We start from the raw sequence: 15,038 nt of genomic DNA on the forward strand, positions 1-15,038 counted from the left end.
TCTACTTTAAAATGTAAATAATGCACTTTATATGTTTACTTTTTTATATAATAAATATATTGATTGTACACCCATATGACTCAATTTATTCTGAGAAAATGAAACTAAATAAAGATAAGGTGACTAAGATTATATAGCTTGTATGCTTTTGTCTCTCCCTTGACCATTGCTTACTTGATCATTATATACATAACTTTCCCTCTCTAATATAGCATATTTTGGATTTTTATTTTTAGTCTTGTCTAGTATTCTAGGAATTTTTAGGGTGTCCATGTATATCCTTACATAATATTCAAACAGTGACAGTTTCTAACTAAAATTTAGATTCGTTTTTGTTTTTTTGGGGTGACACCCAGAGGCACTCAGGAGTCACTTTTGGCTCTGTGCTCAGAAATTGCTCCGAGCAGGCTCTGGGACCATATGGGATGCCAGGTCTAGAACCCAGGTTGGTCCAGGTTGGCCACATGCAAGGTGAACACCCTATCCACTGTGCTATTGATTCGACCCCTAAATTTGGGTTCTTGTATATCTTTTTTTTGCCTAATATTTTGGAGTTAGACTTCTAAAACTGTTTAAAAATCTTGATAAGAATTTATATATTTGTCTTGTTCCTTATTTGAGAGGAAACTGTTTCAGTTTTTATCATTTACTGTGATGATATCTGTGGGCCTTCCATCCTTTGTTTTTATTTTGTTTTGCTTTGTTTTGTATTGTTTTGGGGCCATACCCAGTAGTACTCAGAGCTTACTTCTGACCCTGAGCTCAATGGATCACTTCCAGTGAAGTTCAGGGAACATATCTGGTGCTGAGAATCAAGTCTAGGTTGTTGGCTGCATGCAAAACAAATGTCTTACTGCTTTACCCACTGTACTTATCTCTTGGGCTCACATATAATCTTTCTTATGTTGAGTTTATTCGTAATTTCACTGAGAGGTTTTGGAACTTTGTTGTTGCTATTTTTTGATATGATCATATTATTTTTGTCTCCATTTTTTGATTGTGCTATATAACAGTAATTTGTGCTTGTTGAATGATTCCTCATATTCCTGTAATTAATGTCATTCAGTAATGATTATAAGTTTTAAGGTCTTCCTGAATTTACTTTGATGATATTTTCTTGAGGAATTTTTCATATATTCATCAGGAAGATTGGTCTGTAGTTTTCTTTTTGTGATGTCCTTATCTACATTTTGTATCCGGATGCTGTTAACTTCATAAAATATGTCAGGAAGTATTCCTCCTCTTGAGTTTTTTGGAAGTGCTCAAGAAGAATAGATATTAGGTCATCTTTGAAGGTGTGGTAGGATGAGACCACACAATTGAAATAAATCAAAACAAAACTTTATTCTGTCTAACAACAAGCTACAAACTGACTTATCAGGGCCACCTCCCACAGGAGATGACACACCCCCCAGAGGTTATATAAGGCTAGAAGCAGGAAGTCTTTACCTTTAAGTTGATTGGCTGCTGTCTAGAGTACTTCTAGGGTATTTCATCATGAGTTTTTATAGTTAGATGTCTAGGGTGGTATATTGTGGTTTATAGGGCTTTGGGGTCTGTGTCATTATTGTTCTGATAGAAACTTCGCCTTTAAATGGAAACTTCACATTGGTTGTTGACTCTGAATTTGAGATCCATCTCACTAGATAACTAGACAAGACTAGTTAATTATGTAAATGCAAGGGAGTGCTTCCAGCATACTGGTAGTGCACCTTATTAGACAATGATCAAGCAATACTTCGCAAGTCATTTTTAATGGGAGTCTAGGGGGTTTCCACATAGTCATAATTGATCTTTAAAACTGTTGGTTTTGGGGGCCTGAGAGATAGCATGGAGATAGGGCTTTTGCCTTGCATGCAGAAGGACATCCGGGCATCCCATATAGTCCCCTGAGTCTGCCAGGAGCGATTTCTGAGCATAGAGCCAGGAGTAACCCCTGAGCGCTACTGGGTGTGACCCAAAAACAAAACAAAACAACAACAACAACAACAAAAACTCATCCTACATCAGAAAAATGTAGGTATGGCTGCATGTTTAGCAAAAGGAAAATCTTATTTTTGCAGAACCCAAGGTGCAGTGTTCAGTTCCTTCATTCTTTTGCTATCTGAGGCCATTCTTTACTTTGTAGTCAGCCATCTGGACCTGGTATGTATCACACCCATCAGTGCTTGGCCTGGTGGTACGCAGGAGGCCTTGCAGTGCCTCTCACTCTCAAGACATGTGCTGTACCATTTGAGCTTTATCCCTAATAATGTTAGAACCTGTAATGGGGAGTGGCCTCCTAAGTGGTGCTCAGAAGACCTGAAGGACCCTCCACTAATGAGCCATGAGCTGTGCTCACAGTTTAGCCATAACCCTTGTGCTACCTCTCAGTCCCTGTTATGATCTCTTTGTTTACTTGTATTTTTTATTATTATAGCTTAGATAACATGATAACATAGTGGTAAATTCATGTTTTTGTGTACACAGGTAAATAGAGTAGTTTACTTTTACAGGTGTATTAGAGAGAGCTTTACTAGCCAGGAGTATAAAGTGTATTCAAGGGTAATCAGACTTCTACTGATTCCAGATAGATAATAAAGAGGGAGAAAGATGAGCTTGATGTAACTGTCTTAGTTGGCAGAGGCACACAGACAAAAGCCTGCCCAAAGTTCTATGAACAGGGATGGCAGAGAGATGCTGGGGAGATGTTTGGAGATGACTCTGTCACACATGTTTCAATTTTAGCTGTTTTTAGCATCTTCAAAATCCTTTACTTTAAAGTATTATTTGGGGGAACTCTTAAATTTAGTTCACCTTTAAAGCAAACTGACCCTAGGCTCTAGTCCATTACAGACTAGATTTTATAACCAGCTACAAGAGTTAATTTTATCTACTATCTATTAGAAGCCAGACACAATATTTTATGTTGAATATTACTTTCAATAATAGAATATTAATAATTATTATTAATAAATCCAACATAGTAAGCATTTGAATATTTAAAATTATTTATAAAAAGTGTTCTATGTACAGATGACTATAAATCACATAAGTATACTAATGCAATAATTTGGATATAGGTTTGTAATAATTCTATAAAACTGATATGATATACTTTATGCTTTACATATAGATGTTAAATTCTTTAGTGAACAACTGGAAAAATACCATAAACAACACAAAGATGCAGTGACTTTAAGACCCATGAGAAATGTAGGATTGCTACTCATTGACACTAAACAACTAAAGGAAAAACTAATCCCATCACCTTTGCGATGCTTAGAGGTAACTATAAACTTAGAAAAAAAATTATGGTATCTAAAATTATTTAAAACATTTTCTTGGAACAGACTATATTCCTTTCTTTTCTAATTTAAAATTAACACATACATATTAGGCATACTAAATGTCTAGGAAAAGCTCCATCATCTTTTTTATATTTATAGGATTTATTTTCAACATATATTTTCTTCCTAAAACTATTTCTCACAAGTATTTTTAAAATAATTTTCTCTATGTGTCATGAATACTATGTTCCCTATTCTTTCATTTAAAATTTTTTTTTTCTGGGAAGGGGTACTGGAGTGACAGTACAGCAGTACTCTCGCCTTGAATGCAGCCAATCTGGGTTCAATCTCTGGCGTCCTATATGATCCCTTGGGCCCTCCAGGAGTGATTCCTGAATGCAGAGCTAGGAGTAACCCCTGAGCATCATTGGGTGTGACCCCAAAGCAACAATATAAATAATAAGAGATTAGTAAATTGTAGATCCAAGGACCAATCTAGCATGCCACCTAGTTTTTCAGTCTGAACATATCTATATACTTAATGATTTTTTTTTTTTTTGGTTTTTTGGGCCACACCCAGCGGTGCTCAGGGGTTACTCCTGGCTGTCTGCTCAGAAATAGCTCCTGGCAGGCACGGGGGACCATATGGGACACCGGGATTCAAACCAACCATCTTTGGTCCTGGATCGGCTGCTTGCAAGGCAAACGCCGCTGTGCTATCTCTCCGGGCCCTGATTTTTAAAATAATAGTTCAGGCACTTTGATTATAATAGTGTTATTGTTTATGGTATTGTACAAAGTTACTTCACCAGAATCAAAGTAGGCCAAAAATCTACCACTATATCACTCTACTTCACCTCTTCAGTCACCCTCATCTCTTCCTTCCATTGCTTGTTGAAAAATAGAATCAATCATTTATGTGCTACCTAAGGTTGCTTTCTCACTACGTGGGTAAAGCTGAGAAAGTATGACAGACAACATATTGAGTGTTGTTTTGTGCTGTTCTGAACCATTGAATAGCAATACTCTCAGACTAGAAATGGCTGAATACATTCAGCTGGACTCCAGGGAGCTTACCAGGGGCAAGCCCCTTTGAACAAAAAAATTGTAGATGAGCTAACTCTTTTAATTCTTGTTATATTTGCATAATGCTCTTTAGCAATAATCATCAGTAAACTTTGAAACAAGTTAAGTTTTTTGTTTGTTTTAGTTTAGTTTTTTTTGTTTTTATTTTTTACTATATAACCTAGAAATTATACAGCACATCTGGTAGGCTTGCAATTCAGCTTTTATTGGGATCAAAGGTAGGACTATAGTTTTGTGGACTCATGCTTGGTTGATAAATTTAAAATATGAGAGTGGGGATTTAAAGCACTGGGAAGAGAAAACAAAGTGATCCCCAAATGGTTAGATACTGAAGTAAACCAAGAGCTCCAGAACAAAGGCACATCAGTGGGGAGGAGTTGGCCAAGCCCTTTATCTAATGGTCTGTATGTGGTGGCCAGTGTGCTTATTTGAGATTGCCTCTCTGAAGTGGAATCCCAGCAATCAAAGCTTTAAGTCAGGCACTTTGATCACAGAAAGATAAAACTCAACTAGGTTTCCAGAAACAAAAAAGAATGTGCAAGTCAGGATTTACATACAGAATCTATAATATTTTCTCTCTAACTTTACAGGAACTCCTTGTGACTCATAATATAGATGACAGAGACAGAACTCTAGATAGCAGAATTGGTTGTTTCTATTTTATTATGACTTTATGTTTCTGTTCATTGTGATATATGGATTTTGAACACCATCTTTATTTAAAAAGAAGACTATTAGCTTGAGAAAATTTAATTTCAAAAGGCATCTTTGAGCAATATTTTATATACCAATACAAAGTGTACAAAATTTAAACTGTATCAAGCAGTCCTAAAATGTATAGGTTGTGTATCTAAACAGTTCAGGGCTAGATGAACTTCAAGGTACTTTGACCTCATGGATCATTGATGTTCCCAAAACCCCTATTTTTTTAATTTTCTCTTCTGACACTTTGATATACCAGCTTCATCCAGGAGAGAAAGAAATAAATGATAGATAGATAGATAGATAGATAGATAGATAGACAGACAGATAGATAGAGAGAGATATAGATGATAGATAGAGATAGAGAGAGTGATAGAGAGATAGAGAGATATAGATAGATGATAGATAGATAGACAGACAGACAGGCAGATAGATAGATAATAGATGATAGATAGAGAGATAGATAATAGATGATAGATGATATATAGATAAGAGAGATTGGTATTGTGAGTATATATCAACTCAATCAAAGCTATACCTTAATGCAACCATATTGGACAAAAGAAGCTAATTTAATATTTGTCTAGCAATTAGATTCCATCTTTTTTTTGTTTTGGGGGCCACACCTGTTTGATGTTCAGGGGTTACTCCTGGCTAAGAACTCAGAAATTGCCCCTGGCTTGGGGGGGACCATATGGGACGCCGGGGGATCGAACCGTGGTCCTTCCTTGGCTAGCGCTTGCAAGGCAGACACTTACCTCTAGCGCCACCTCACCAGCCCCAAGATTCCATCTTTGTTTCTTAAAAAGAACTTAATATTTCCCCAAACCACTAAACTACTATCCAATGATGAGAGGAGTGAAATGGAGTTGGGTAGGACAACAATGTCTGCTACATATGACAAAGTAGCAGAAGAGGTGCTTTCATAGTATTTAGTCCAGCTTTTTAATAAGTTCTCCTGAGTCTATTTTGCTTTGTTAATGATCTTCAGAAACTGCCTTTTCTGTAGTTTTCTTTGATTCATATTTCCCCTTTCTTTCCTAGGTACTAAATTATATGCTTCCACGCTTAAGCAAGAGTAAAGTAGACTCCATTATCTCTGAGGCACAAGATGCAGAGTATAAACTTGAGTTTGTTCCAAGTACCACCATAGAATATGTTAACAGCTTAGTATTTCTTGATGAAATTCAGGAAAGGGTGAGTAAATTGTCTTATGAAATTAAATAATCTGAAAATTGGGCATATGCTTACTCTGAGAACAGTAAGACAAACAAGCTTGGTGTGCAGAGACCTACTTTATAGTTTAAGATGTTATACCTTTCTTATTGAAAGCAACAAAATTTTGCATAGCTTACAAAAATGAAGTTTATTCTAAGTTTGCGGTTATGTCTTCTGAAATTCACAGGCCAGGGTAGAACAACAGAATCGATACCCAATCTACAACAAGCTAGACACAGAAAGGACCACTTATACTAGCAGCCCGAGGGGCAAAGGAGGAGCCATATGGGATGCACACTGGAAACAGAGGTGGAGGGAGGACAACATTGGTGGTGGGAATGCCCTGATTCAATGTCACTATGTACCTAAAATACTACTGTGAATGATTTGTAATCCACTTTGGTCAAAATAAAAATTAATTTAAAAAAGGGTGGAGACTAGGAACTATCTATTCTCTACACTTCTCTAGATCATATATTCTCAAATGTAGTGCCCAAAACAGCTCATAATTTCACTAGCCATTTTGTTAGAAATGTCTATTCATGGACCCTATCCTAAACCTTCTGAGCAAAACTTAAAAGAGGGACTCAACAATCTCTGCTTTAACCAGATTTCCAACCTGAATGCGGAACAGCTAACAGAATAGAGGAGACTGATTGCAGTTACTTCTTATTGTTAAAACCCATTTTCTGGTATCACATGAAAACAAATATTCTTTGTCGACTGCAGTACATATCATGTCTAAGAGGAAAGTCAGAGCTGGATTTGCTAGGCATCATTTGATGCTTAATTCAACTTGTGACCCGAAAGTTGGATCAAATGTCTGAACATGGCTTCTCTCTATAACTGTGTGGGAGAGTGGGGGTGAGGAAAGTGTTTCTCTCCCAACTGAGAGAGTCATTTCCAAAAAAATAGGAAAAACATTCTCTGAGGATATCAGGTCTACAAACTAAAGATGCTTAGTCTTCAGCTAGAGATAGTAAATTTACTTATTAAAGGATAATGAAGTTGGAGCCAGAGATAATGTACAGCAAGCAGGGCACTTGCCTTGCACACAACTGACCCAGGTTCAATACTCGGTACCTCATATATTCCTCGGCACCTCATATATTTCCCCATTCCCCATTCTCCTAAGAGAAGAGCCAAAAGTAAGCCCTAACACCCTCAGGTGTGACTCCAAAACAAAACCTAAAAGATAATGGAGGTGGGACTGGAGCAATAGTATAGCAGGTAAGGTGCTTGCTTTGCATGCAACTAACCCAAGTTCAATATGAGACATCCCATAAGGTTCCCTAAACCTGCCAGGTTCCCTGAGCCTTCCAGGAGTGATTCCTGAGCAGAGATATTGGAATAACTCCTGAGCACTGCCAGGTGTGGCCCAAAATCAAGGAACAATAATGATGTTCTTGAAACCTGTCCACATTAGACCTCTTTGGGACAGTACTCAGCACACACAGACTAGAAGTTCACCACAGTTCAAACAATTGAACTGAGCATCCCTAAAGCACATGTTGTCTCTGGCTACTTAAAATATTGGCATCATTTAGTGCTCTTAGAGAATAAAAGAGAAGAGAAAAAAAGACATTTATAAATTAATACTTTTTGCTAACTATGCTCATCTCTGAGCAGTTTACTTCCTGAGACTGATTGCTATCTGATAGTAATATGTGGTATGCCTATGTTCTAGTTATGACTGTGTTTCCCACCGTGCAGAGTTCAATCCCTTTGAAAACATTAATGCACGTCTCACGTCCTGGCTATTCAACAGTGTGCTGCTTATGAGTTACAGAGACCTGCTCCTGTTAGACATAAATTAAGGGATAACAGTAGAATTTTGATGTATGTAACAAGCAACCAATGTTCCTTTTCTAGATTGAAAGCCTCGAAGATGAGGGAAATGTAGTGATTCAGATGTATAAGCTTATTGAACAATATCAGATTGCCACACCTCCTGAAGACTTTGCTGTTTTTGCTACCATGAAGCCATCTATCATTGCTGTCCGGAATGCCATAGATAAATCTGTGGGTGACAGAGAATCAAGAATTAAGCAATTCTGCATGCATTTAGGTAGAGATCTCGAAGAATTAAATAATGAAGTGAATGAAGTGATGCTGCTAGCACAGGTATGCTAAAATAGAAGTTAAGTAATTTGTGGTTTGTGGTTTATGTCAATTTAATTAGTTAGGGAGAATGTCTTCTTTTAATCTGATTTAAATTTGTTTTAAAAGAGGTCATCTTGGGGGCCAGAGAAATAGCATGGAGGTAAGGCATTTGCCTTGCATGCAGAAGGATGGTGGTTTGAATCCTGGCATGCCATATGGTCCCCCGAGCCTGTCAGGAGCGATTTCTGAGCCTAGAGCCAGGAGTAACCCCTGAGCACTGCCGGTGTGACCCAGAAACCAAACCAAAAAAAAAAGGCATCCTAACAAATTAAAAATATTTTTGAGCTGCTATTTTAAATTATGAATGTTTTTAAACTTCTCTTGTAGGTATTGAATACATTTCAGAGCTTTACGAGAATATAAGATGTATAATATTGAATTATCTTTCTCCTGCTTGTTTTAGTTATATTAAAATGGCTGACTTTTACCATTTTTTGCATATTTTATAGCTGTTGAAACAGTTCTAAAGTTTGCTTAGGCACAAAAGGTGACAGAGTAAAAAAATAAGTAAATAAAAAGAGGAATAATATGAATTGGTAAATGATAATGAAGGCCATGTGACATTGTGCTGTGTCAAAGATACAAGAGAACGCTTTTAATAAATGGAAGCATGGTGCCAGAGTGATAGCACAGCTATAGGGCTTGCCTTGCATGCAGCAGGCCTGGGACAGACCTGGTTCAATTCTTGGCATCCCATATGGTCCCCTGAGCCTGCCCAGAGTGATTTCTGAGCCAGGAGTAACCCTTGAGCACTGCCAAATGTGGCCCAAAAAAAACAATAAAGAAAAAAAGAAACTGAAGCATATCTGAAAGTATAAGTTTTTAATAGTGCGTTATTTTATCAGTAAAAATCGTTGCCTTAAGCAGATAAAAGTATATAAAGTAATAATCCAATTAATAAAACTAGGGTAAAACACAATTATCCATCAACAGAGATTTCAAAGAATTCAATGTAGAAAATGAAGATGATAGCACTGTATTGACAAAGCAATATAAAATAGATAATATTTATTGTTTACTCGTCATATTTTTGTTGTTGTTTTAAGAGATATTTATTTATTGATCCAAATATTTACAGAGGCCAGACGGGTCAGGTTGTGCTCAGCACCGAGGCCACTGCTATGCCTGACAGCTGCAACCTTCTCGCCCCTTGCTTATTACATTTTTATTTTAAGAACAGGGCATCATTTTTACTTTAGTTGTGTCATAAGGAAAACTGTATGTACCTATTTTAAAAGTGCACTTAAGTGACTCATCAGAAGGTTACACATGTCTGCTACTCAAGAACTATAGTCTTATTGGCTTTGTAGTATCATTAACCATAGTTATTAACCTTTCCTTCTGCTCCAAAGGCAGTTACTGGACTGAATTCTAATACCATAAATAATGGACCCAGAGGCTGGTTTATTGAAAACTATTCAGTAAAATGGACTGTGCTTGAGACTGTCCATCTTGTTTGTGGTCTATATTCATTAGTATGTATCCCACAATTTAATTATTTGCTCCATGGTTGAGAGACCTTCAGGGTTATGTTTTTTGAAAATTATGAATGATGTTTCTTGGAATTTTTGTATATTAATTTTCATGCTTTAACTCATTTTATTATCTGTAAAATTTCATTTTATTAATTTTTATAGATAAAGAATCCAAGGTATAGGGAAATTAAGAAAGTTTATCAGTGTCATATGAATAATAAATGGAGAAAACAGGATTCAAGCTTTAGGCTTATAGTCTGCCATTAAATGTTGAAATATATATGTAGTATTCTTTTTTTGTGTGTACATATAGTATTCTATGCATAGCTGATTATTAAAATATAAACAATTACTCATTGTTTAAGTAAAATACATAGATCAATAGAGTATTAGAGAAAAAGTGCCAGCAAATGTAATTTAAATTTTAAAATCATGCGATGCACATACCTAAAATATGTTAACAAGTATTCTCTATTGTAAGAGCTTCATCTTGTAATTAATTTATATCACTTTTGAGCAAAAATCTGAAGCTTTGATATTTCCATAACTGGTAGCACTCCTGTTGATTTGGAACACAAGGGAGAAAGAAACTAAACATAATGATAGTTCAACTTCAGTTTGAAATATGTTTCATTTAAACTCCATTTGTTTGGTATGGACTTCAGTTCAAAATCTACATTACATGTTGGATATTTTTTCACACTGCCACCATCGTTTCCCACTTTTGCCCTGGAAGTGGGACCCTCTGGTGAATGAGGTGGGGAGATATGCAGTACTTTAACAGACCACCTGGCTTTCAGTACTGTTTGGTGTCTTTTCTGGTTTATTGGTCAGCATGCTAAACCATGCTGCTATAATCGATCGTGTCTGCCACAGTCTGCAGCTTCAAGTAATCATTGGCTTTTCCTTCCTGACCTCAGATTTCTGCTCTATTTGTTTTTCTGAAGCAATTCCTACTAGAATAAAAGCACATAAGAAAAATCATGATCTCTTGTAGGCCACACTTACCTATAGTGCACCAAAGTTAACATTTCCCTGCCCAGATACATTCCTTAGTCTTTTCTATTATAGAACAGTGACTTTTTTTATACCAGTGGAACAGTAGTTTTAATCAAGATAGTAAGATGGTGGTTTTCAGCCTTTCTCCATCTGCAGGCAAACATCTGTCTTGGACTATTGGTTGAAGACCATTTACCTAGAGCAATTTCGCCAATAGAATACAGATTCCCAGATTATTTTATTTTCTTAGATACTTCAAAACCTCCTTAGGTTTCTAAATTTGTTTCTGAACTTTTCCCTTCCTATTAAAAGTGTGGGGTCTTGCAAGGATGACACGCAAATTCATGAAGCATTCCATAAATTAAAAATTAAGAATGTGGGGTCTCAACCCCAATACTTCTATATCACCCCAATACTTCTTTCTGATCACTGGTTCTTTGATCAGTGGAGGGCCTTCCAGCAAGCATTAAGGCTACACAGGGACCACTTACTCCCACACTTTGCCTGACTAGTTCAATATTTGGCTGCCAAGGAGGCAGATGCTATTTGAGCCAGCAGAACATGGAACCAACTAGGGCCACCCCTGGCAGTGCTTGAGTGCTTTGTGGCCTCCCAGTCTATATCCTGCAGTCATCCAGGGGCCTGAAATAAGTTCTGCACCTCCTGCATGCCAGATATATGTTCCATCTTACTCTTTGAGCTAGTTCCCCAGCCCTGTTAATTTTTCTTCTATTTTCTCCCTTCATATCAGAAATAAAAGGGATTTTTATTTCCTTTATTTTAAAAGGGGAATTTCCCTTAGGTTATATTATTTTCCTTCTCTTCACTAGTATATTTAGTTCTTAGGTCATATTTATTGAAGAAGTGTAGGAAATTACAGTGGATGAGGAAAAATACTGTTATTTTAAAATACCTTTTCTATATCTCCTTCTTTTACCTTGTTAATGCAGTTTACTTTTAAAATAATCAAACATTTTAACATTTTCTAAAAATCAGAGTGAAAATAGGATTAGAAAAAAGTATTAAATTATTACTGATTTTTAATTAAATGGTTCAACACCAAAAATCAGGATTGACTAATTAAAAACTATCTTAATTTATAGGATCCACAGATTTTGGATATTTCTGCTGATCCAGAGAAAATAAAGGCTATGTTACATGAGCTACAATTAGTTTTAGATGATCTTCAAATACGTGCATTTCAATATAAATCCTACCAGAAAAATTTCAAGGTAATTATAGCTCTACACATCAATATTTTAAACATGCATAAAAATGACAATGCTGCACAAAGCACTATTCTCAATGGAGTATTAACACTAAACCTTTGGGATGTATTTCTAGTCTTTGTGTTCAAAATTGTATGTGAATTTTTCAATGAAGTGTTAAAAAGTCTATGTCAAGCTTTTAAAAAATAAAACATTTGGGCTGGAGCAATAGCACAGCAGGTAGGATATTTGCCTTATATGCTACTGACCCAAGTTCAATTCCCTGCATCTCATATGTTCTCCCCAAGCCCATTGGGAGTTATTCCTGAAAATAGAACCAGGAATAATCCCTAAGCATTGCTGGTTTGAGCCCCTCAAATAGAAAAAAGTAAAATTTGATTATATGTTGTGATTTTATGAATACTGATCTTCTTTGTCTTGAAATGCCAATTTGATGAACAATAGAACTTTACTTAAGACAGGAAATAGATCTATTCAAAAAAGAAAGGCAGAAGTCTGAAAGACAAGCCTCAAAAAGAAAAGAAAAAAAAATAGATACCAGATATATGTAAGGGGCGCCTAAAAATAAGGGTTTTCTGTTTTTATCTCCAGAAGTGTTAGAAAGAAGAGCAGGGCCTCACATGAAAAAATCCCTCTCTTCTAGAACCCCAGATGAGCGGAGAGCAGCAATCCAAACCAGAGTCTAGGCTGAGTTGGGCAATGTACATTATAATGGCCACAGTACTGAACAGTGTGATTGGTACAAAACTTGAAGCATATGTAATAATTAGGGTTTAAGGTTACTACTCCCAGTTATTTGATATACAAAGTAAGGAAGTTTGCATTGGAAAAGGAGATCTGGGGAAAGCATTGCTTGCACAAAAAACTACAGCTGACATGTAAGTACTCCTTGGTCAGATCATAGCACAAGGAACTGAGAGAGAGTATAGCAGGTAAGCCTTACATACAGCTGAGCCTGGAGAATATCCAGCACCACATATGGTTCCTCAAGTACTGCAAGGAGTCATATCCAAGCACAGAGCCAGCTGTTAGTCTTGAATTCATCCAAGTGCTGAGGGGCAAAAGAGACAGAGAACAGAGGAGGGAAGGAAAGAAGGGAAGGAGGAAGGGAGAAAGGAAGGAAGGTAAGAAGAGAGGAAGGGAGAGGAGGAAAGATGATGGAGAAAGAAAGGAAGGGAGGGTGGGAGGGAGGAAAAAGAAAAGGAGGGATGGAGGAAGTAAGTGAGGGAGGGAGGGAAGTATGGGATAGAGGAAGGGAGGAAGGGAGGGAGGGAAGGAAAGAGGGATAGAGGAAGTGAGGAAAGGAAGGAGGGAGGAAGGTAGGAAGGAAGGAAGGAAGGAAGGGAGGGAAGAAGTTACTTGCTTGGTTATAGCCTAAAGTAAAAGTGTATTCTCCTCTTCCACACACCATATCTATGACTACTTGTTGACTTCTCCCTTTATGGCTATCTCATATCAACCTTTCCTTCTATAGCTCTGAGGCATTTGGGATATAGAATGAAGGTGTAACTGGTCCAGAAAATTACTTCAAATTATTATTGAGTCAAATGGCTGCTACAACATGCTGACCTCATAAAACTAGTTTGGAAGGTTCCCTGCCCCTTTTTATTTTATTTTATTTATTTATTTAGGTTTTGAGGCCTCACCTGGTGACACCCAGGGGTTACACTCAGCTCTGCACTCAGAAATAGCTCCTTGCAGACTAAGAGAACTATATGGGATGCCAGGGATTGAACTCAGATCGGCTGTGTGCAAAGCAAACAAATGGTGTTCAGAGCTTACTCCTGATTCTGCACACATGGATCACTCCTGGCAGGGTTCATGGGACCATATGTTGTATAGATGGTTGAACAAGGGTGGACTACATGTAAGGCAAGTGCCCTATCCACTGTACTTACCTCTTTGGCCCATGGATCTTTAAATTTTCTTAATACACATGCATTTATCTTTAAAGATTTCCCCTCAAAATACATTTTGGGGGAAATTTGGGGGGAGGTGTTTTGGTTTTTATATTGTCACACCAACAGTTCTCAGTGACTACTTCTGGCTCAGTGCTTGGAGTGACTCCAGGACACTATTAATTAAACTCAGAGATTAAACTCAGGTTTCCTACATGCAACCTTCTAGTCCAATTTGATTACCTATCTTTCTGGCCCTCAGATATGCTTTGATAGCAGAGGTTTTATTATGCTATTTCCATTTTTACCTCCTTTAAGATATTTTTATATCTCTTTTGATGTTTTCTTTGTCCCACTGGTTGTTTTGGGTAGGTTGTATAATTTTCTATGTTTATAATTTTTCTAACTTTCCTCTTATTGTTAAACTCATACCACTTGAGTAACAAAAGATACTCAGAATAATTTTAATCTTAAATTTGTGAACGCTCATTTTGTAACTTATTTATCTATTATAGATAAATCCTGTGGAATGTTCCACGTGTACTTGAAAAGAATATATTCTGCTGGTAGTAGGTATAATATTCAAAGATCTAACTTACCACTTGGTTCACAATCTCTGTACAAGCAATAATCTTAGATAGATTATCATAATTTTGGAGATTGACTTTACTATAGGTTCATGTACAACACATGTAGTTAGAGAGGTAAGAAAGCAGGATGTCCTTTTAATATCCCTATCTCTTCTATCAACCACTGTACAAATAACTATTGTCTTTTCTATCAAATAAGCACTTAAGCCTTAAGAAAAAAAGTGTTGTCAAGACCAATATTTTTTATAAAGAAAGTCAAGCATCTATGATTCAACACAAGACAGTCAGTAGTACTCTTGTAATACATATTTAATAAATATGTATTTAATACATATGTAATAAATATGTATTTAATACATATGTAATATATATTTAAATACACATTAAGGGGAATATTTAAGCCCTAAGA

The 15,038-nt window shown here is 36.6% G+C and overlaps 1 protein-coding gene across 1 annotated transcript in view; it reads left to right on the forward strand.

The window, feature by feature from the left end:
* The window catches only part of DNAH6 (dynein axonemal heavy chain 6), a 234,817-nt gene that overhangs the window by 50,700 nt on the left and 169,079 nt on the right, over positions 1-15,038 (forward strand). Inside the window, exons 13-16 of the mRNA XM_049784607.1 lie at positions 3,116-3,267; positions 6,102-6,254; positions 8,148-8,399; positions 12,016-12,144. Of these exons, the coding sequence (XP_049640564.1) occupies positions 3,116-3,267; positions 6,102-6,254; positions 8,148-8,399; positions 12,016-12,144 (686 nt within the window). The remainder of the gene's footprint in view (positions 1-3,115; positions 3,268-6,101; positions 6,255-8,147; positions 8,400-12,015; positions 12,145-15,038) is intronic.

This window comes from Suncus etruscus, chromosome 12, assembly GCF_024139225.1.
Source record: "Suncus etruscus isolate mSunEtr1 chromosome 12, mSunEtr1.pri.cur, whole genome shotgun sequence".
Taxonomy (NCBI): domain Eukaryota; kingdom Metazoa; phylum Chordata; class Mammalia; order Eulipotyphla; family Soricidae; genus Suncus; species Suncus etruscus.